General features: G+C 52.5%; 1 protein-coding gene across 7 annotated transcripts in view; it reads right to left on the minus strand.

Moving 5' to 3' along the window:
- The window catches only part of DLGAP4 (DLG associated protein 4), a 168,805-nt gene that overhangs the window by 86,600 nt on the left and 58,405 nt on the right, over positions 1-23,800 (minus strand). For 4 of the 7 annotated variants that reach the window (XM_032141839.2, XM_032141840.2, XM_058433152.1 and 1 more), the window contains exons 2-6: positions 16,079-17,149; positions 12,144-12,385; positions 8,494-8,608; positions 5,556-5,606; positions 1,377-1,617 (exon numbers count right to left, since the gene is read on the minus strand). In XM_032141839.2, coding sequence (XP_031997730.1) covers positions 1,377-1,617; positions 5,556-5,606; positions 8,494-8,608; positions 12,144-12,385; positions 16,079-17,077 — 1,648 coding nt within the window. In that variant the 5' untranslated portion in view covers positions 17,078-17,149. Of the gene's footprint in view, positions 1-1,376; positions 1,618-5,555; positions 5,607-8,493; positions 8,609-12,143; positions 12,386-16,078; positions 17,150-17,307; positions 17,386-23,800 lie in introns of those variants that run through there. The other 3 variants (XM_058433150.1, XM_058433149.1, XM_032141842.2) reach the window with 3 other exon arrangements.

Genomic DNA, 23,800 nt, shown 5'->3' on the forward strand with positions numbered 1-23,800 from the left:
GCTCACTTCACCTTTGATCTCATGGGCTCAGATGACCCTCCTGCTTCAGCCTCCTGAGTAGCGAGGACCACAGGTGTATGCCAACCCGACCAGCAAATTTTTTATTTTTTTAGAGTCCGGGTTTCATCATGTTGCCCAGGCTGGTCTCCAACTCCTAGGCTCAAGTGATCTCTCTCGGCCTCCCAAAGTGTTGGGATTATAGGCGTGAGCCACTATGCCCACCTACTTTTCTATTATGTCTTTTTTTTGGTTGTTTTTGACCATCTTAATAATACTTAATAAGGTATACATGTGCCATGGTGGTTTGCTGCATCTATCAACCCATCATCTAGGTTTTAAACACCACATGCATTAGGTATTTGTCCTAATGCTCTCCCTCCCCTTGTCTCCCACCACCCCCCGATAGGCCCTGGTGTGTGATGTTCCCCTCTCTGTGTCCATGTGTTCTCATTGTTTACCTCCCACTTATGAGTGAGAACATGCAATTTTCTATTATTTCATGGCTTGCTCAGTTACACAGGGTCCCCTTTTTTCTCTGATCACATATGGGTTATCTTCAGATGATTTAGAACAAGAATCCAGGGCCAGGCATAGTGGCTCACGCCTATAATCCCAGCGCTTTGGGAGGCCACGATGAGCAGATCCCTTGAGGTCAGAAGTTCACGATCGGCCTGGCCAACATGGTAAAATCCCGTCTCTATTAAAAATACAAAAATTAGCCAGGCATGGTTGCACGTGCCTGTAATTCCAGCTACTTGGGAGGCTGAAGAACGATAATTGCTTGAACCTGGGAGGCAGAGGTTGCAGTTAGCCAAGATCTTGCCACTGCACTCCAGCCTGGGTACGGAGTGAGACTGTCTCAACAACAACAACAACAACAACAACAGAACACCCAAGAATCCAGAAGGTATTCCCTGATTGTGTATATGAGAGAAGCCTGCAAACACATCCCTTTGAGAAGGCTCAGTGCAGACCCCACCCTCACTGCAGGCTTCTCTGCAGGTTCCAACCTCCCCTACAGGTTTGCCTACCTGAACTAATTCCAAGAGGCAGGTCAAGCTTCAGTAAGCCCTGACTATAGCAGGTGGCTGCTCTAAGCCAAGGAGCAACCAAGTACCCCACAAGCTCCAGCCCCTCCAATGCCTCCCACACCCCCCAGGGGTGGCATCTGCCTCTGGGACCTCCATTTGAGCTCCAGTGGCCAATTGGCTGGAAGTTCAGCTCCAAGGCCTCCTGTTTTTGCTCCCAACCATCCCCCTGGTGTGGGCCAGCCCGAGACAGATTCCTCCCTGTATCCTCCCAGGCTGACCCACCACACATGGTCCTTAGGGTCCCCTTGAAAAGAAAAAAAACCCTTCCCTCATCACAGTACTCACTCGGAAGCGTGCGACTATTGCTGAGGCTGCCGGTACTGGGCGGTGGGGAGAGGGACTGCAGGGAGACACTGTCCTCCTCCTGCGAGCAGCCTGCCTGGATGGCACGCAGGTAGCTGTGGCTGCGGGAGCGGAAGTAGCTGGGCAGTGGCAAGTCAAGCGTCTCTGCCGCTGTGGACTCCGCCTCACTGCAGGCTGACTCGCAGGCCGCCTCATACTGGTCACTCAGCTCTGCCTCCCGTACCTGTCCAGGCAAAGGCAGGCATGAGGGCCTGGCTATCTTGCCCATCCTGGGGGGAGAGGTTCTTGGTGGTGGACTCAGGGCAGGGCTGGACAGTCTGTGGGGTCTGACCTCAGCCCACCCCCTTCCATCTCACTCAGGGTATGGGATGGGCAGATGGAGCCCTTAAGAAAGAAACAGCCCCACCTCTCTGGGCTTCAATTTTCCCATCTCTATAAGGAGGACAAAGTTGGAATATCTCAGGATATTAACTGTGATAAAAATCAGGGTCCACACTGATTAATAGATTTTAAGGTCACATCTGAATTTAGTATGAAAGAGGTCTATAATCAATTAACAATGTCTGTCCTGAATGTTGGAATGGGGGTGGTAGTAGGTATGCTGGATATTTACCATCCTATCGTCCAATCCCTTTATTTTACAAGGAAAGAAACCAAGGGTCAGTGAGGGGAAGACACTTGCCACGGGTACCCAGTGAGGAAGTGGCAGAACCAACACTCCAAATATGTATTTAAGGAAGATTAATCTAGCCCTGTTATACAGAATGGATGTTAGGAAAGGGGTCTGGAATGGAGGCAGAGGTCAGAGATGAAGCTGAAGCAATTGTCTGGTGGGAGAAGATAAAACTGGAGTGAGGGTAGTTGCAGTGAGGATTGATTAATGATGTCTGCCACGGACAGTATGGAAAATGGTGATGTGTATGCGATTTGCTTTCTTGCATCTAGTTCAACTTTGTGTAGATGGTTCCTAAGTATTTCTCCAGAAATGACTGTCTAGGACCCTGAAAATCTGAAGCCAACGGTGTGAGCATTGAGGGGCCTCACCATGCACATACTCTTTGAGGGTTCTGGAAGGGCTATCTGACCCATGTCTCAGGCCATGTTGGTACCTGAAGACCACAGAGGATAAGCTGGAGAGTCAGTTGGCCAAAGATGTGGACATCCTAGGGGTTGGCCTGGGCCAGAGGGGGAGGGGGCACAAGCTGACTGACCATGTGGAGGAAAAGGTTGATCTGGGCCTGGGGCCAGCTGTGTCCCACCCAGCTGTGTAACCTCAGGCCATCACTATCTTCTCTGGGTCAGTTTCTCCTCATCTACATGAAAAAGGTGCTCGTGTTCTCATCTGAGACTGCATCAGGTCAAACAACTAGATGGGTGTTCACCCAATTTAGAGGGTGGATGGAAAAGTCTAAATCTGTGCTTTTTTTATTTTTTTGAGATGGAATCTCGCTCTGTCTCCCAGGTTGGAGTGCAGTGGCGCGATCTCGGCTCACTGCAACCTCTGCCTCCCGGGTTCAAGTAATTCTTCTGCCTCAGCCTCCTAAGTAGCTGGGACTACAGGCGTGTGGCACCATGCCCGGCTAATTTTTGTATTTTTAGTAGAGACGGGGTTTCACCATATTGGCCAGGCTGGTCTCAAACTCCTGACCTCGTGATCTGCCCGCCTCGGCCTCCCAAAGTGCTGGGATTACAGGCATGAGCCACTGCACCTGGCCAAATCTGTGCATTTCAATATGGCAGCCACGAGCCATATATGGCTATTTAGGTTTAAATTAATTAAAATTCAGCCTGGGCAACATAGTGGGACCCCCAGCTCTAAAAAATAAATTAAAAATACAAAAATTAGCCAGGTGTGGTAGCATGCACCTCAAATCCCAGTTACTTGAGCCCAGGAGTTCGAGGCTGCAGTGAACTATGATTGTGACACTGCACTCCAGCCTGCGGGACAAAGCAAGACCCTGTCTCTAAAAAAATTAAAAAATAATAATAATTGATTAGGCCAGCCGTGGTGGCTCATGCCTGTAATCCTAGCACTTTGGGAGGCCGAGGCGGGCAGATCACGAGGTCAGGAGTTTGAGACCAGCCTGGCCAATACGGTGAAACCCCGTCTCTACTAAAAATACAAAAATTAGCCGGGCGTGGTGCCACACGCCTGTAGTCCCAGCTACTCACGAGGCTGAGGCAGAAGAATTACTTGAACCCTAGAGGAGGAGGTTGCAGTGAGCCGAGACTGGGCAACTGCATTCCAGCCTGGGTGATAAAACGAGACTCTGTCTCAAAAAAATTTTTTCTTTGATTAAAATTAAATAAAGTTCCATAGTCACAGGAGCCACATTTGACTTGCTCAAGACCACAGGTAAGCCAGGCACAGTGGCTCACGCCTATAATCCCAGCTTTTTGGGGGGGCTCATGTGGGAGGATCACTTGTGTCCAGGAGTTTGAGACCAGCCTGGGCAACATAGCAAGACCCTGTCTCTAATAAAAAATTAGCCAGGCATGGTGGTGTGTGCCTGTAGTCCCAGCTACTCGGGAGGTTGAGGTGGGAGGATCACCTGAGCCTGGGAGGTCGAGGCTGCAGTGAGCCATGGTTGCACCACTGCACTCAGCCTGGGTGACAGAGTGAGACCCTATCTCAAAAATAAGTAAATAAATAAAGTCACATATAGCTAGTGGCTACCTTATTGGCCAGTGTGGATTATAGAACATTTCCATCATTACAGAAAGTTCTACTGTATAGTACTGATAAAATATAGGCCATGTGGCATACCCAAAATTCACTCAGAAGGAGTGTTAAAGAGATAGGTGTTTCTCCTCCAAAACTGCAGCCTGAAGTTATGAAGAGACCCTTGTGACTGCCAGGGGTATGAGGTCTTGCTTTGGGATCACACAGGAACCACATGGCTCTGGAACTAGACTGCCAGGGGTCCAACCCTTGGCCCATTGTTTCCTCACAACATGAACGTGGGCAAGTCACTTAATTGCTTTGTGTCTCAGGTTCCCCACCTATAAAATGGGGCTATAGTCCCCATTTCACAGGGCTGTGGTCAAGATGAAATGAGAGAATTCATATCACAGGCTTAGGATAGAGTCCAAGAGAGTATGCACCTAGTAACCTCTACCCACGAATACAGGTAGCTCTGTGGAGTCTGTCAGTGTTGGTTAAGATGCTCTTGAGCTGTCGGTGGGGAGGCCAGCTGGTCAGCGCTGCTGGTGTGTGTATGACTGAGGATTTACCGTGTAGGGGGCACTGTCCTGGGGGCTTTATATGTTAACGCATCACATCCTTACCACTCGCCTATTAAAGGTGGATGAGGAAGAGGTTGCTTGGCAAACTGTGGGCTCTTTAAACAACTTCTTGAATCATGTGTTCAGGAGGAACACACAACTCCTGTGACATGGGGGAGGGGACACATGGGGCATCCACGGCTGGAATCAGGAGCTGGAGGTCTGGTCCTAGTTTTGCCCCTGTGGGATGTATGGCCTTGCACAAGTCCCTTACCCACTCCTGGCTACAAAGTGGGGTTCATCTCAGAGTACCTTTCCTGCCCCTGGTTTTTGGTCTTTGGCCTGGGAGGGAGGAGAGGACCACTTCCAGGGGCAGGATAGGAGTGTCTGGGAGGTGGTGCCCTCAGGGCAGCCAGAAAGTGCCATGAGAAGCACAACTTCGCCAACCTGTGTGAAGTTGGAAAGTCTCCACACTCACTCCAACACCCCAACATCCTTAAATGTCCTCCTGGGGCTCCAGAAAGGAGAAAAGCCAAGGGATCTGGGGGCTGGGACCTGGAAGCTAATATCACCAGCCCCCAGCCCCTGACCTGTCCAACTCAAACAGCCTCCCCAAGCCTGACCCAGGCTTTGCGGGAGGAGAGAGGAGGGCAGGAGTCCTGGAGTTATTTCTTGCCCTATCCAGAGCACCTAGCTCATTCTTCCCCATTTTCAAAAGGAGGAAACTGAAGCACATAGAGGTGAAGCAATAAGGGCAGGGAGTGGAGGGTCAGAACACCAATGTGAGCCTCAACTCCATCCATTGGAAGTGGCTTTCCAGGTGATGGCTCTGCTTGTACCAGCCTGGGCTGGGTGCTGGGACCACTCAGAGGGCAGGCCTAAGACCCAGGCCTACACTCTGGGATTGGGGTAGCAGAGAAGGGCAAACATACTGACCTGCTGCTCATGGCCAAACAACTGGGGGATGAGGGAGGCCTGTCCAAAAATCTGCAGGAAAGAGAGGGTGAGGGTTATGGGAGGACCAGGGCTGGGGCTGGGGTGGGGGATTCAGGGTCAATTGCAAGGAAACTTGAAGCTGGCTGGTCTAACCTCCTCCCCAGACTGGCTGGGACCCAGCTGCTAGGAGGTCTTACTTGGCTTCTTCCAGGGATGGGAGGCTCACTCCTTCTGGGGCTGGGCATTACTGAGGACTTATAATCTGCTGTTTAAAAGTCCTTCTTGGCTGGACGCAGTGGCTCATGCCTGTAATCCCAGCACTTTGGGAGGCCGAGGCGGGTGGATCACCTGAGGTTGGGAGTTCGAGACCAGCCTGACCAATATGGAGAAACCCCATCTCTACTAAAAATACAAAATTAGCCGGGCATGGTGGCACATGCCTATAATTCCAGCTACTAGGGAGGCTGAGGCAGAAGAATCGCTTGAACCCGGGAGGCAGAGGTTGCGGTGAGCTGGGATCGCACCATTGCACTCCAGCCTGGGCAACAAGAGCGAAACTCTGTCTCAAAATAAATAAAATAAATAATAAATAAATAAATAAAAGTCCTTCTTTAGGTCTAGCCCCTGGGACCATGGATCCTCTGTCTGTTGCCTCTCATCTGGCAGGCAGCCCACCTGGAGATACAGATTAGGGATGGAGCCCAGAGCCTGCTCTTCCCCAGGCTAGAATATCTCTGACTTTGGGGCCAAATATGTGGCTTGGGTCACTCAAGCTTCTAGAGGTGAGGCTGTGAGGGGTCATAGGATCCTGGACTAGAAGAGAACTGGGACTGGGCAGCAGGTGGTGGGTGAGACCTGCTGCGGCCCCCAGCCTGGCTGATTCATAAGACTTTTTGTGTAGTTAAAGGGCAAAGGTGTCCTGGGTGCCAGGCCCAGGTGGGGGTGGAGATGGGATGTGTAGAGAGACAGAGAGACACAGAGAAAGACATGGAGATGGAGACACACTGGAGAGAATCAGAGAAAAGTGTGAACGAGGGGAGAGGGAACAGAGAGAGAAAGACGGAGACAGACACAGACAGGAAGACTGAGACGAGAAAATGTGGTGGGATGAGAGAGACAGGGAGGGATGCCGTCCATTCAGCAAACACCTACTGAGCATCTGCCCTGTGCCAGGCACTGTGCCAGGCACTGGGGACACTGCAGGGAACAAGACAGCAAGGCCTCCGCTTGCAGGAGATCCTAGTTTTTAGAGGGAGACAGCATTAAGTAAATAAGCAAATGATTCTAGTTCCAGGCAGTGATAAGGTAAGGGAACAGCAGGGTAAGGGGACAGCGCCTGGGAGGGCTACTTTAGACAGAGCGATCACAGGCAGCCTCTCTGAGGAAGTGACATTCGAGCCGAGACCTGAAACTCGAGGAGGAGCCAGCTGTGCAAAGATTTGAGAAGAGAGCTCCTGGAAGAGGAAACAGCAAATGCAGAGGGCCTGGAGCAGAATGACATGGCACACTTGTATATAAGGAGCAGAAAGAAGCCTGGCATGGCTGGAGCAGGGCAAGGGACAGGGTCCAACAGGGAGGCAGGGTCTAGGTCTTACAGGGCTTCGCAGGTCCAAGTAAGGACTCTGGCTTTCCCTCAGGGGGAGGTGGGAGCCAAGGGAGGGTCTGGAGCAGGGGTGTGGCTTTGACAGCTATCCCTCTGGCCACTGAGTATGGATTGGAGGACGGCTGTTCGGGTGTGACTTGGTGGAGTCTGGATGAGGGGGGCAGGGGCAGGAGCTCCCTGGGCTGGGGCACTCTACCCCTTCCCACGTCTGAGGGGCTGGGGAAGGAGCTTGGCTAGGCCAGGAATAATGGAGTTGTGAGGAGTCAGGGTCCCAAGCCTTCTAAACAGTCCTCTAGCCCTGGTCCTGGGCCTGCACACAGTGGCCTGTTCCTGCTGAGAGGAGGCTGGACCCACACCTGGCTGCCCCACTGCCTAACTGCTACTACCAGTAGGTGTCTGTCTTCTCGGGGGGCTCATCTCCCCATCCACACGATGGGGGGTGCCTTTCAGTCCTGGCTGTTTCTCCCTTTGCAAACCCTGAAGTGCTGAGTACATGGCAGGAGCTGAGGTCCAGGTCTGGGTTGAACAGCCCCAGATCTCTGCCCAATTTTGTCTTCTCCTAGCTGCATGATGACCTCATCTCTCTGAGCCTCAGTTGCCTCACCTATGAAATGGGGATATGGATAACAAGGCCACCTCTGGGGGTGGTTAAGTGCTCAAGGAGCTGATGTTTGAGTGGGTGGCATGCAAATTCAATGTGCAGCACAGCGTGCTCCTCACTGACACAGGCAGGGCTGGCTGCACCTAGGAGCACAACTGCCCCATGAGTAGGCGGGCACAGAGGTCTAAAGTGGAGCAGTCACTTGCTGGAGGTCACACAAGATGCTAATAATAACCAGAAAGGCAGCTACCCTCTGCTGAGCACACCGCCTTCACGATCCCACTTATTCCTCTCAACAGCCCCCAAATAGAAATGCCCACCCTCCTCTGCTAAATCAGGAAACCGAGGTTCAGGGAGGGGAGGTGACTATCCTGGGTTCATACTGTCAAGTGACAAAACTGGGACTCGAATCCAGGTCTCCAGTTCCCTATCCTCATGGTTCTGAACCCAATGAGAAGTGACAGGCGCCCCGCTGGCAGCCTGTGTTTACAGTGGTGGTGTGGGCTTCCTCCCTTGGGGTCCTGGGTCAGGCCCCGTAACTGTGCTCTCCAGCCACAGGACAGTCGGTGGGGCAGAGACACACACAGGAGGCTTCAGGAACAAGGACCAAATAGAAGCACAGTGCAGACATCTGGGGGCCACTCAGCATGGGCTGGGCCTGGGCGTGTGTCCTCCTCCCAGATGGGAATCAGTACCCAAGCCCCCTGACTCTCCAGCCTGCCTGCCACCCTCACCTGGCTGATGCAGCTGGAGTCGTTGAGGCTGTCGCTGACGGGGGTGTAGTCCTCTTCCCAGCTCGGACACTTGGAGGGCAGCAGCATGTCCACTGAATCCAGGCGGTCCAGACTCCTGGTGGGGAGTGGGGAGCAGACAGGGCTCAGCCCACCCATTGTTCACCCAGCTTTTGGAGGCCTTGACCATCTGTGATGCACAGGTGGTCCACACCTGTGATGCCCGCTGCAGCCGCAGGGTGGCAGCACCAGCTTGCATTAGACTGTTTAAAGTCCGAGGCAGGCCCTGCCCAATTCTACAGCCCCTTTCCTTCCTCCTTGCAAGTCTGGGACATTTCCAGAGGCCCGTCAGATGTGGGTCAAGTTCTACAGCCTAGGGCTCCCAAAGGGCATCAGCTCTGCTGCGATGTTCAAGTGGCTTCTATCAGGCCCCTAGACTCACCCCTCATCTCCATGGCCCCAGCCCTTCAATCTTTCTCCTGTCTACCTGACTCTGGGCATCCCACAGTCCTCATTCTGAGGATAAAATCCAAGCATCCAATAGCTCAGGCCCCTGATACAGAAGGGTTTGGATTGGAATCCAGCTTTCTCTGCTGGGTGACCCTGGGCAAGTCATTACCCCTTACTTAAGTTTCCTCATCTCTAAAATGGGGATGACACTACCTGCCTGCTGGGGCTGCAAGTGAGGATTCAGTGGTGCAGATTAAAGGATATCAGGTCAGGCACAGTGGCCAGCGGGCAACTGCTAACAGACAGCAGCTGTTACTATTATTGCTACTACTACTAGTGTTGTTATTATTGCTTCCCTTGAATTCTAGGCCTAAGCCCCAGGCTTCCTGCCTCTCCCACCTTAATGCCCACTGGTCACTCATAAGATTGTAGGATCTCAGTACTAGAAGGGATCTTAGAGATCCTCCAGCTCAGCCCCTTCACTTAAAGATGGGGAAACTGGGCCAGGCGTGGTGGCTCACACCTGTAATCCCAGCACTTTGGGAGGCTGAGGCGGGCAGCTCACCTGGGGTCAGGAGTTCAAGACCAGCCTGGCCAACATGGTGAACCCTCATCTCTACTAAAATGCAAAAATTAGCCAGACATGGTGGCGTGCGCCTGTAATCCTAGCTACTCGGGAGGCTGAGGCAGGAGAATTGCTTGAACCTGGGAGGTGGAGGTTGCAGTGAGCCAAGTTTGTGCCACCGCACTCCAGCCTGGGTGACAGAGCGAGACTCTGTCTCAAAAAAAAAAAAAAAAAAAAGATGGGGAAACTGAGAAACTGACCAGGCGTGGTGGCTCACACCTATAATCCCAGCACTTTGGGAGGCCACAGCAGAAGGGTCACTTGAGCTGAGGAGTTCAACACCACTCTGGGAAACATAGTGAGGCCCCATCTTTACAATATATACATATATATGTATATATATGTATATATTATTCAGACTGGGAAACTGAGGCCCAGAGGGAAAAAGACTGGCCAAGGTCATCCAGTGGCAGAGTGAAAAACAGAAGTCACTGCCAGCCTGGGCAGTGTGGGGGCTGATGAGCAAGGGGAGAGCAATATATACATATACATACATACATACATACATACATATATATATATATATATATATATATATTTTTTTTTTTTTTTTTTTGAGACAGTCTCACTCTGTCACCCAGGCTGGAGTGCAGTGGCACAATCTCAGCTCCCTGCAACCTCTGCCTCCTAGGTTCAAGTGATTCTCATACCTGAGCCTCCCTAGTAGCTGGGATTACAGGCATGCACCACCACAACCTGCTAATTTTTATACTTTTAGTAGAGATGTGGTTTCGCCATGTTGACTAGGCTGGTGTCAAACTCCTGACCTCAAGTGATCTGCCTGCCTTGGCCTCCCAAAGTGCAGGGATTACATGCGTGAGCCACTGCACCCGGCCACAAAAAAATTCTTTAAAAAAATTAGCTGGGCATGGTGGCCCATGCTGGTAGTCCCAGCTACTCGGGATGCTGAGGTGGGAGGATTGCTTGAGCACAGGAAGTCGACGAGGTTGCAGTGAGCCATGATTGCACTATTGCATTCCAACCTGGGCAACATAGCGAGACCCTGTTCCCCACTTCCCCCCCAAAAAGATGGGGAAACTAAGGTTCAGAGAAGGGCAGACCTGGGATTGTCTGGTAGTGTCCTGAATTCCAACCTGGTGGCCATTCTCCATCTTCTGCCCAGTCAGCTAGACTCCTGGCTGCTCCGAGAACACTGCCCTCTTCCTGCCTAGGTACCAGTGTCACCTGACCTGTTCTCTTCCCTCTGTCTCAGTCTTCCCAGGCCACCTCCTTCATGAAGCCTTGGCTCCTGTCCCCCCTAGTTGAAGATCTAGGGAGAAGCTTGTTCCCTCTAACTCCTCCAAGTCTTACAGCAACACGATGGGGCTGGCTGGTGAATTCTAGGTAGGCACTGGGACAGGGAAAGTCTGTCTATCACTCTTTGGCTTCTGGATTCACCTCCCTCCCCCATCTCGGAGCTCCCCACAGGGATCAGTTACAGGGGCAAGGGTACAGCGGGCTCTGCTAGGCAGTGCTGTTACAGGTGATGCACTCACTGAGGGCAGGTTCTCCTAACCTGAAGACCAAGATCCCGTGGGACAGTTCCCCTGTGGGAGTGGAACTTACCTGGGGATGTGGCTCCTGTGGGAGGGGTTTACCTGGACCTATCACCCGAGAGTGGCTTTCATTATCGGGGTTTACCAAAGGATGCGGCTCACCTGTGGTCAGGGCTGAACTGTGGGTGGGGCTCAAGGGGTGGTTCTCCAATTGGCGGGGCTCTTCGAGGTCAATTCATCAGAGTGCAGGGCCAACCTGAGGATCTCATGGAGGGAGCTAACCTGATGGCGGGTTCACTTAGGGGGCCTGGATCATTATAGTAGGGAGTTCACCTGGATCTGAAGCTGAGGGACAGGATTCATCTGTGGGCTGGGATCTCCGGGGGACAGCCGAATAGGAGGAAGGCGGGACTCCCGGGGTAGGGGCATACCTAAGAGGGGTTCACTTAGGGGACGAGGGTTGCGGGTGAGCCGGACTTGTACTTACTGAAAGAGGTTTTCCCCGGGAGGGCTCACAAGTGGGCGGGGCTCACCCGAAGGGGCGAGAAAAAGCCTCTGGGCGGGGCTTCCATGCGGGCAGGGCTTTTCTTTTTCTTTCTTTCTTTTTTTTTTTGAGACAGAGTCTCGCTCAGTCGCCCAGGCTGGAGTGCAGTGGCGCGATCTCGGCTCGCTGCAATCTCCGCCTCCCGGGTTCAAGTGATTCTCCTGTCTCAGCCTCCCGAGTAGCTGGGATTACAGGCGCCTGCCGCCAGCCCAGCTAATTTTTGTATTTTTAGTAGAGACGGGGTTTCCCCATGTCGGCCATTCTGGTCTTGAACTCCTGACCTCAAGTGATCCAGCCGCCTCGACCTCCCAAAGTGCTGGGATTACAGGCGTGAACCACCGCGCCAGGCAGGCCTTATTTTAATGAGGGGGGTTCTCTCAAGGGGCACGACTCATAAGTGGGTAGGGCTCAAAGGGGGCGTGGCTCACACGCAGGCGGGGCTTATTTTAATCGGGGGGGGGTCCTCCAAGGGAGCAAGACTCGTAGTGGGCGGGGCTTGCCTGTGGGCGGGACCGTAAGGGTGGAGCTGCGCGCCTACCTGCGGGGGTTGCTCTGCTCTCCCAGCGACTGCTGCGTGGCCCTCAGATAGCTCTGGCGCCGCGCCGCGGTCTTGGGTGAGGGCTTAGGGCTGCCGCCGGACTCGTCGCTGTCCTCGTCGCCCATGGCCTTGATGTAGCTGCCGCTGCGCATGCGCCGGCACGGGATCGGGCCCTCGGCCGCGGCATCCGTCTCACGTGGGGACAGCAGCGTGGTGCTCCACTCGCCGCCGCCGCCGGGCACCTGGGGATGGGGCACAGGACTCAGTGGGGCCACTGCAGAAAATAAGCAGATGGCGAGAACCCCCATCTCCGGGACCTGAAGCTCCCTAGTTCCCTGTAGAGTTCGGGCTCACGTGCTGGGTTTCCCGCCTTTGAAACCACGGGGCAGCAGAGCAGAGCCCTGGGCTGGGAGGAATACCCGGGTTCCAGAGCCACTCCAGCCTCGGATTTCTCCATGGATCCCAGGCTGGGTTTGCCCCAGAAGCAATGCCCTAGGCCCTGTGGTCACAGTGGCCTCCACTGCAGCCATCTCTACTTAGCCCCACAGTCCCTTCACTTGACTGTCTCAGGGGATGCTTATGATCTCACTGCACAGATGAGCACACCAGGCCTGAGGGACGCAAGGCACTTGCAGAAAGAGGTCCCAGACCAGGATCCGGAGCCTGAGCCTAGAGTGGGGGATCAGAGGACCCTGGCACATCAGCATGACGGGGGACGGGGTCCCAGAGCCAATGGATATTCTTTGTCCCACAGGTGGGGAAACTGAGATACAGAGAGCAGAGGTGCTTCCCCGGATCAGGTAGCCACATGGTGAGCTGGAAAAAGGGCTCAGTTTTCCCATCTGAACTTCAGGGACTCCGTCCATGGAACGGGGCTGTGATAGGGCAGGTGAGGTCACAGCTGTGGGGGCAGCCCTGGTCCCCCAGTCTCCAGTGGTTATGGTGGCAGTAACCAACCAAGGGGACCTTCCCTGTCCTTCTGAGGCCGGGCTCTGCTGGCTGCCCTAGAGCAGTGCACACAGGCTACATTCCTTGCCATTTCATTCACACTGTTATGGAAACACAGTGCATGGTCACTGCGTGATGAAAAATGCACACATCTCAGCACTCACACACAGCCTGTGCACAGAGTGAACATGCCTCATCCTGTACACATATCTCAAAATGTACAGAACAATCATATGCCCCATGCCCCTCAGTGAGTACCCCCAGTGTACCACACACCTCACCAAGGACACACACCAGCAGCCACTTTGTCACGGCAACCCCTCCACAAGTATGCAGCATATACACAGAGCACACTCACCTTCCCACTACCCTCCCTCTGGACATTCGCGCCAGCAACTACTGTGCTGTGGACACACATCTCAACGTGTATCCACCTTGCACTGTCCCCGCCTCCACATGCACACAGCGTACCCCTCACCAGGCTGCACATGTCACCACAGATGTCTAAGCCCACGCATTCAGTGTACACAGCATTCCCACTCTCTATCGAATACACATGCACACTGCCCAAGGGCCACTCCTACACAGGTACTGCACCCTTCTCCATGCCCTCCGTGTCACAGGCCCACTTTCCACAAAGGGAAGGTAATGTCCAGGACTCCCACTCCAGCCCCACCCAGCCTTTGCATAAACCCTCAGCAGACTGCCCAGCCTAGGGCCAGTGCATTCTGCCTACAAGCCACTTGCTAGTCCAGCCCCACTATCCCCACTGTCCCTTGGGAACGTGGCCTTGTACATCACTGCTCAGAAACTGTTGCTAAGCCACCCACTCACCTCCTGTCACCCAAGCAGGCAGCACAGACTCCAGGGCCCACAGGGCCACCCTCTCATGGTGTTTCTGCGGCATTGTTACATGATCAGACCCAACTATACCATTTTGAGAGGAAGCCCGGCCACACATCACCCTCCCTAATGCTTCTAAACCAAGGAAGCAGTTTCAGAACCACAAGAGCCCTAAATATATCAAATACTGCCTGGATTTCAGTTTCCTCCTATTGAAAAAGAAAATAGTCTCACTGTTTCTGGAATTTCATATAAGATGATAAGAAGTCAGCACTTTGTTAGACCCCAAAGATCATCTCGTTCAAAATGCATCTCATGGCTGGGCGCAGTGGCTGACGTCTGTAATCCCAGCACTTTGGCAGGCTGAGGCAGGTGCTCACCTGAGGTCAGGAATTCGAGACCAGCCTGGCCAACATGATAAAACCCCGTCTCTACTACAAATACAAAAATTGGTCAGGCGTGGTGGCTTGCACCTATAATCCCAGCTACTCGGGAGGCTGAGGTAGGAGAATCGCTGGAACCCAGGAGGTGGAGGTTGCAGTGAGCCAGGATGGCACCATTGCACTCCAGCCTGGGTGACAAGGGTGAAACTCCATCTCAAAAAAAAAAAAAAAAAAAGGCTGGGCACGGTGGCTCTGTCCTGTAACCCCTGCACTTTGGGAGGCTGAGGCAGACTGGAGGTTAGGAGTTCAAAACCACCCTGGCCAACATGATGAAATCCCTTCTCTATTAAACATACAAAAAATTAACCAGGCATGGTGGCAGGTGCCTGTAATCCCAGCTACTCAGGAGGCTGAGGCAGGAGAATTGCTTGAACCCGGGGGGCGGAGGTTGCAGTGAGCTAAGGTCGCGCCACTGCATTCCAGCCTGGGCAACAAGAGTGAAACTCTGTCTAAAAAACAAAATACTCGGCTGGGCGCGGTGGCTCACGCTTGTAATCCCAGCACTTCGGGAGGCCGAGGCGGGCGGATCACGAGGTCAGGAGATTGAGACCACGGTGAAACCCCGTCTCTACTAAAAATACAAAAAATTAACCGGGCGTGGTGGTGGGCACCTGTAGTCCCAGCTACTCGGAGAGGCTGAGGCAGGAGAATGGCGTGAACCTGGGAGGCGGAGCTTGCAGTGAGCCGAGATTGCGCCACTGCACTCCAGCCTAGGTGACAGAGCGAGACTCCGTCTCAAAAAAAACAAAAAAACGAAAAAACACACAAAATACTCATCAGAGTTCCCAAGGGCTGGCCAGGCCCGCGCTTACATTCCCCCTGAGATGAGGCACTCACTACCTACAGAAGCGGCTCCTTCCACCTAAAATCTGCTTCCTGTAATTTCCACCCATAGCCTGACTTTGCCCTGGGGAGCCATTCAGTTCATAGCCCCTTGCCCTACCCTTAAGAGCCACTTGGAAATGTGCAGCCACAGTGATGTCTCAGCCTTCTGCCACTTTCAAGCCATGTGGCCTTGGTGCACAGCAAGTGCCCGAATCTGTGTTAGCATTTGAAAGAAGAAGGCTATTCCCCCAAGCTGGGTTAGGACCCCCTGGATCCCTGCAGCTCTCGGTGCTGATCCCCATCACACTCTGCCGACACTGACACGACCGTCCATGTCTTTCCAAGTATTCTAATCTTTGGGACTGTGTCTTCTTTATTTCTGACTCTGTTCATTTAATTGTCCATCTGTCCATCTACCCCCCCGCCCCCGCTCACATTTCCTGAGCACTTCCTGCATGCCAGATCCTGTCCTGGGCCTTGGGGACACATGGCTGCATCAGATGTGATCCCTGTCCTCAAAGAGCTGTCAGTCTGATGGGGGTGGCAGGCAGAGGCTGGCAATTAGAATGCCATGCAATTGGTTCTGTGAGGGGGTTGGGATGGCACAGCTTCCAGATTTGTCTTCTAAAGGGCAGGAACATATTTTAGTCCCTGCTCAGGGCCGGGCTCAGAAAGGCCCTAATTAATCTCTATTGAGAGCATGACCAGCGGAAGGACTCTCTGATTAGCAGGTACCACTAGGCCACCCATTTTATAGCTGAGCCACAGAGGCCCAGAATGAAGTGACTTTCCAAGTGAATGTGTGGTACAGCTAGGCCTCAAAACTGGTGCCGTCCCCAGAGCCCTCACCCCACCCCGACCCTGGCAGAGACCCACCTGCAGGTAATGGTAGGCTAGACCCTGGTGGCAGGATTTGGACTTGAGCAGGCTCTTATCCAAGGTGGCCGAGGTCTTCTGGCAGACCTCGTGGGCATGGCTGAGGGTCAGAGTGGACCAGGAGCCCCGTTTGACGTAGTTGGTGTCAGTGCCCACCCCAAGGCTGGGGCAGGTGGCTGGGGGTGCGGGTGGGGGTGGTGGGGCGGTCAGCTCAGTAGTGTTGTTCTTGGTGGCTTTGAGCATGTGCCCACTGATGGTGTTGTAGGCGTGCATGAAGTAGCGTGGCTGGCTGCGTTCTGCCTGGCGGCCTAGTGTCATCAGCCCGGAGGCTGGGCCACTGCTGCGGAAGGCGCCGGCCTCGCCGTCCAAGTTGTCATCGGAGCTCCACCAGCCTGAGATGTTGGAGCGGCTGCGCCGTTTGGGCTCCCCAGCCTTGGCCCGCTCCTTGCTTTTGGCCCTCCGGCCCTTGCCGTCCTCCATGCCACCCTTCTTGCTGCCATTGCCACCGACCTTGCCCGCTGTGCCCTCCAGTGAGGGTGCCTTGGTGAAGAAAAGCCGCTGGACTGAGTGGACCAGGTGGCGGATGCGGCCAGGGCTCTCACCACGGGCCTTGGCCTCGCCACGGGGAAACTGGAGGGTACTGAAGCCATCACGGTGGATGGGCAGCTGCTTCTCAAACTGGTCCAGGAGGTTGGCGGGCAGCCGGTTGATCTTGGTGGCTTGGGCATGGCTGGGGAAGGGGCTCTCCTCTGGCACCTCGAAGTGGGAGTTGTAGTGGATGCGGGGAAAGGTGCTGCTGGGCGGGGGCAGCTGGTTGTTGAGGGGAAAGAGGCCATCCCCTGGCAGGGTGTTCTGCCCGGGGAAGCGGGCCTCGCGGGCGAAGGCCTCCGTGGGCGACAGCAGGTAGGGGTTGCGGTCGGTCCCTGCAAACAGGGGCTCGTGGGGTGGGTCTAGGCTGTCAGAGAGGTGGCGGGGGCGGCTGTCACCGAGGCCTTTCATGATCCCGGGCCGAGGGCAGGGGCCGTCACCCTAGCAGGGCGCCAGGGTCGCCTCTCCCGGGCGGCAGCTATCCTAGGGAGAGAAGACAGAAAGCGGTCAGCTGGTCAGCTGGATTGTGGGGGAGGGGTGCCGGGAAGGTCAGATCCAGATCGCAAGGCTGGGAGGATCTCTGAAGCCAGTCCTCAATGTTGTGGGCCTGAGGACAGGAGTACACACCGAGGCCCACGTACTCTGTGTATAAATAAAAGTTACAACTCAAGCTACCGACTATCAGACAAACACAACATCTTCCATTCTTCTAGCTTGAGGACAGTATCTTTAAAACAACCTGGAAAACCAGGCTCAGACTCAAAGTTCTAGGTCTCCTCTGAATTCCATGATGGAATACGGGTGGGGGGCTGCCCATCCTCCACTCTCTTTCCCTTTCTGACTCTGTCCCTCACCCCGAGGGGCCACATAGATGCAAATACCCCAGCCCACATCTCCTAGCTCTGTCCACAGGCCCCCAAACAGTCATCCCGGAACCCCAGGATGGCCCCTGTGGCAGGGTCCACCTCCCACGGGAGGACCTTGTGCTGGGCCTGGAGGCAGGCATGGGTCATTTGGGCAGGGAATCCCAGGGTACCCAGTATCCAGGGTGGTCTATGGGCGAATGCAGCCTGCTGGTGGGCGTGTCCCTAGGGCTCCTGAACTCTCCTTGCCTTATGGGGAAAAACATGGACTTTTAGAGGGCCAGAGAGATCTTTTTTTTTTTTTTTAGAGACAGAGTCTCACTCTGTTACCCAGGCTGGAGTGCAGTGGTGCGATCTTGGATCACTGCAACCTCCATCTCCCAGGTTCAAGTGATTCGCCTGCCTCAGCCTGCCAAGTAGCTGGGATTACAGGTGCGTGCCACCACACAAGGCTAATTTTTGTATTTTTAGTAGAGTCAGGGTTTCACCATGTTGGCCAGACTGGTCTCAAACTTCTGACCTCAAGTGATCTGCCCGCCTTGGCCTCCCAAAGTGCTGAGATTACAGGCGTGAGCCACCGTGCCTGGCCTTTTTTTTTTTTGCAACAAGGTCACAGACAGCTCACTGTAGCCTTGGCCTCCTGGGATCAAGCGATCCTCCAGCCTTGGTCTCCCGAAGTGCTGGGATTATAGCTGTGGGCCAATGTGCCTGGCTAGAGAGGGCTTCCAAAAAGCAGGACCCAGGGCAAGGGCCCATCTCATCCAGGTCTGAGGGCAGTACCGTCCAACTCTTTAACAGAGGAATTCGTATGTCAAATGTAAGCCCTCTGCAAAAATCTGCTCTGCCCTTCACCAAATGTCTACCAAGTGTGACTGCTGGGCAGGTGCTGAGGGCTTCAGACACCAAAGAGGCCAACAAGCCCATAGGCCCATCATTTCCAATTGAGATGAAGCAAAGATGGCCTGGAATAGAGCTCTCAGAGTCGATAACAGGGGCACATCCTCAGGACAAGGCAAGGGCTTACAAGAGGGTGGCATTTAGGTGCAGTTGCTGTGCCTCAGTTTCCCCGGCTGTAAAATGGGACCATCGTGGAAATACTAGTCCAAAACTTAGGTAAGTCCCTTCCCTTTTCTGTGCCTGGGCCTCAATCTTCCTGTCTGCCACGGAGCAGAGAGGTTGGCGAGGTTTCTAAGCCCCTGGCCCCCACTGGCCCTGTACGTGGGAGTCCCAAGACTTGGTCTGGCCTGAGCCTGGTGTGCTGAGGATTGGCAAAGAGTCAGTGTGGCTGGAGCAGAGCAAGTGAGGACAAGAGTTGTGGAGGGAGAGCTCTCGGAGGGGCTGGGTCAGGTCACAGCACAAAGGCTCTGGCTGACATCAAGCATGGAGGGCAGAACAATGGCCCCCAAATATGCCCATGACCTTGTCAACAGGAACTTGGCAGGTGTGGTTATTTTGCAAATGCGATTAAGGATCTTGAGATGGGGAGACTATCATGAATTATCTGGATGGGCTCAAGCTAATCACACAGTCCCTATAAGAAACAGGCATGGGCTGGGCATGGTGGCTCACACCTGTAATCCCAGCACTTTTGGAGGCCAAGGCAGGTGGATCACTTGAGATCAGGAGTTTGAGACCACCCAGGCCAACACAGTGAAACCCCATCTCTACCAAAAAAACAAAAAATTAGCTGGGTGTATGCTTGTAATGCCAGCTACTTGGGGGGCTGAGGCTGCTGGAGAATCACTTGAACCCAGGAGGCAGAGTTTGCAGTGAGCTGAGATCGTGCCACTGCACTCCAGCCTGGGTGACAGAGTAAGACTCTGTCTCAAAAAAAAAAAAGAAAGAAAAAAAGAAACAGGAATGGGCCAGGCATGGTGGCTCACACCTGTAATCCCAGCACTTTTGGAAGCCAAGGCGGGGCAGATCACTTGAGGTCAGGAGTTTGAGACCAGCCTGGCCAACATAGTGAAACCCCATCTCTACTAAAAATACAAAAATTACTGGGTGTGATGGCATGCGCCTGTAATCCCAGCTACTTGGGAGGCTAAGGCAGGAAAATCACTTGAACCTAGAGGTAGAGGTTGCAGGGAGCCGAGATTGTGCCATTGCACTCCAGCCTGGGCAACAGAGTGAGACTCTGTCTCAAAAATAAATACATAAATAAATAAATAAACAGGCAGGAAGGTCAGAGTCAGAGGAGATGTGCCAACAGAAGCAGAGATCAGAGTGATGTGGAGACATGAGCCAAGGAATGCAGGCAGCCTTCAGAAGCTGGCAGAGGTGGCTGGGCATGGTGGCTTACGCCTGTAATCCCAGCACTTTGGGAGGCCAAGGCAGGAGGATTGCTTGAGGCCAGGAGTTTGAGACCAGCCTGGGCAACAAAGTGGGACTGTGTCTCAAAAAAAGAGATCGATTCTCCCCTAGAGCCTCCAGAGAGAATGTAGCTCTGCAATCCGTTTTAGACTCTGACCTCTAGAACATCCTATGAGACAAAGTGCGCCAGTCTGGGAACCAGACAGCACAAAGCTACACGGAACCAGGCCTGGAACCCAGGTCTTCTTGACTCTTAACGCAGGCCCCACCCAGCCCACTGGCCCTGCTGAACTGGATGATGTGCAAAGAAAGGGGACAGTGTTGGGGCTGATCCACCAGCTGAGGGGCAGAGGGTGGGGAGGATGTGACAGTACCAGGTGAGGCCTCAGCAAAGAGTGGATGTCCATCTGGCCCAGCGTGGCCCAGCCTCTACCAACTTCTCCAACCTTGTTCCCATCTCTTGCTGTCCACCTGCCAGCCAAGCTCACACCCTTCAGGATTTCTTCATAGCTCTCACTGCTCTGGAAAACTCTCATGTGTTTACTTGTTTGCTAGTTTCTTGTCCATCTTCCCCTAGATCTGTGCTGTCCAATATGGTAGCCACTGGGCCACAGAGCACTTGACATGCAGCTAGTGAGACTGGGAAACTGAATTTTTAATTTTTTAAAAAGTTTAATTAAGGCCGGGCGCGGTGGCTCACGCTTGTAATCCCAGCACTTTGGGAGGCCAAGGCGGGCGGATCACGAGGTCAGGAGATCGAGACCACGGTGAAACCCCGTCTCTACTAAAAATACAAAAAATTAGCCGGGCGTGGTGGCGGGCGCCTGTAGTCCCAGCTACTCGGAGAGGCTGAGGCAGGAGAATGGCGTGAACCCGGGAGGCGGAGCTTGCAGTGAGCCGAGATTGCCCCACTGCACTCCAGCCTGGGCGACAGAGCGAGACTCCGTCTCAAAAAAAAAAAAAAAAAAAAAAGTTTAATTAATTTAATTTAAATAGCACATGTGGCAAGTGGCTACCAGGTTGGCAGTATAGTCCTAGAGGCTTAACCCTCCTCTTGGAAGGTGCCTCCCTCCCTCACCCCTGCTAAAGCTGGGTTCAGCACACTTTCTTATTCTAACACCTTTTCCACATTTTTGAGTTGGACGTTTAGTTCGTTTGTTTTCTGATGTCCTTATACTCTGATAAATGTGTCACAGAAAAGCTATGTATTTTCCCCTGAGTATCTATTAGCTGCATATCATGGATTGTATTTTTCCCTTTTTTATTTTTATTTTTTGACATGGAGTCTCGCTCTTGTCACCCAGGCTGGAGTGCAATGGGGTGGTCCTAGCTCACTGCAACCTCTGCCTCCTGGGTTCCAGCGATTCTCGTGCCTCAGCCTCCCTAGTAGCTGAGATTACAGGCATGCACCACCAAGCCTGGCTAATTTTTGTATTTTTAGTAGAGACAGGTTTTCACCATGTTGACCAGGCTGGTCTTGAACTCCTGACCTCCTGTGATCCACCCACCTTGGCCTCCCAAAATGCTGGGATTACAGGCCTGAGCCACCGTGCCCAGCCTTTTTTCCTTTTTTAAAAAAAACTGAGGAGAAATTAATGTAACATAAAATTAGTCATTTTAAAGTGTACAATTTAGTGACATTTAGTAAACTCACAATGCTGTGTAATCACTATCTCCATCTAGTTCTGAAATATTTCCTTCCTTCCTTCCTTCCTTCCTTCCTTCCTTCCTTCCTTCCCTCTTCTTTCTTTTGATGGACTCTCACTCTGTCACCCAGGTTGGAGTGCAATGGCGTGGTCTCAGCTCACTGCAACCTCTGCCTCCTGGGTTCAACCGATTCTTCCGCCTCAACCTCCCGAGTAGCTGGGACTACAGGCACATGCCACCACATCAGGCTAATTTTTGTATGTTTTAGTACAGATGGGGTTTCAGTATGTTGGCCAGGCTGGTCTCTAACTCCTGACTTCATGATCCGACTGCCTCAGCCTCCCAAAGTGTTGAGATTACAGGCATGAGCCATTGCATCCAGCCTCTTTCTTTCTTTTGAGACAGGGTCTCGCTCTGTTGCCCAGGCTGGAGTGCAGTGGTGTGATCATGGCTCACCGCAGCTTTGACCTCCTGGGCTCAAATGTCCTCCCACCTCAGCTTCTTGAGTATCTGAGACTATAGGTACATGCCCGGCTAATTAGAAAAAACATTTTTTTTTTTTTTTTTGGTACAGACGGGAGTCTCACTATGTTGCCCAGGCTGGTCTGGAACTCCTGGGCTCAAGCAATGCTCCTGCCTCAGCCTCCCACAGTATTGGGATTACAGGCATGAGCCACCACGCCCAGCCCTGAAACATTTTCATAACCCCAAAAGCAAACCGCATCCCCAATAAACAGTCATTCCCTATTTTCCCCTTTTCACAGCTTCTGACAACCGCAGTCCATAGATACTTTCTGTATCTATGAATTTTCCTATTTCCCGTAGGTTTTACTTTTATTGTAGTAAAATACATGTAACATAAAATTTGCCATTTTAACCATCTTTAAGCGTGCAATTCAGTGGCATTATGGACACTCACAATGTTGTGTAACCACCACTACGATCTATTTCCAAAACCATTCTATCACCCCAAACAGAACTCTGTACCCATTAAGCAAAAACTTCTTTTCTCCTCCTTCTCCCAGCCCCTGGTAATTTCTTTTATTTTCTTTTATTCATTTTTTTTTTTTTTGAGACAGAGTCTCAGAGTCTTGCTCTGTCACCCAGGCTGGAGTGCGGTGGTGCGATCTCGGCTCACTGCAACCTCTGCCTCCTGGGTTCAAGCGATTCTCGTGCCTCAGCCTCCCAAGTAGCTGGGATTAGAGGCGCATGCCACCATGCCCAGCTAATTTTTGTATTTTTAGTAGAGAATGGGTCTCACCATGTTGGCCAGGCTGGTCTTGAACTCTTGACTTCAAGTGAAATGCTTGCCTTGGCCTCCCAAAGTGCTGGGATTACAGACATGAGCCCTATGTCTGGCGGCCCCTAGTAATATTTAACCTACTTTCTGTCTCTCTGAATTTGCCTATGCTAGATATTCCCAATATGTGGAATCATATAACATTTGTTATTTTGTGTCTGACCTATTTCACTTGGCATAATGTTTGTTTTCTAAGTTCACCCCTGTTGTAGCATGTGTCAGAACTTCATTCCGTTTTATGGCTGCATCATATTCCATCGTGCATATATAGTACATTTTGTTTAATCCATTCATCTTTGGATGGACACTTGGGTTGTTTCTACCTTTTGGCTATTGTGAATAATATTGCTACAAACAATGGTGTCCAAGTATCTGTTTGAGTCTCTGTTTTCAATTCTTTTGGGTTAATATCCAAGTGGAATTGCTGGATCATATAGTAATTCTATGTTTAACTTTTGTTTTGTTTTGTTTTTGTTTTTGTTTTTGTTTTTGTTTTTGAGATGGAGTCTTGCTCTCGTCGCCCAGGCTGGAGTGCAATGGCACGATCTTGGCTCACTGCAATCTCCCCCTCCTGGGTTCAAGTGATCCTCCTGCCTCAGCAACCCAAGTAGCTGGGATTACAGGTGCCCGCCACTGCACCTGGCTATGTTTTGTATTTTTAGTAGAGACGGGGTTTCACCATTTGGCCAGGCTGTTCTTGAACTCTTCACCTCATGATCCACCCACCTCGGCCTCCCAAAGTGCTGGGATTACAGGCATGAGCCACCACATCCAGCCTCTACGTTCAACTTTTTGCGGAACCACCAAACTGTTTTCCATAGCAGCTGCACCATATGACGTTCCCACCAGCAATATACAGGGGTTCCAATTTTCCCAGATCTTGCCAGAACTTATTTCCTTTTTAAAAAAATTATAGTCATCCTAGTAGGTGTGAACTGGTATCTCACTGTGGCTTTGATTTGCATTTTCCTGATGACTAATGATGCTGAACATCTTTTCATGTGCTTATTG

Source organism: Hylobates moloch, unplaced genomic scaffold (genome assembly GCF_009828535.3).
Source record: "Hylobates moloch isolate HMO894 unplaced genomic scaffold, HMol_V3 SCAFFOLD_21, whole genome shotgun sequence".
NCBI classification, from domain to species: Eukaryota; Metazoa; Chordata; class Mammalia; order Primates; family Hylobatidae; genus Hylobates; species Hylobates moloch.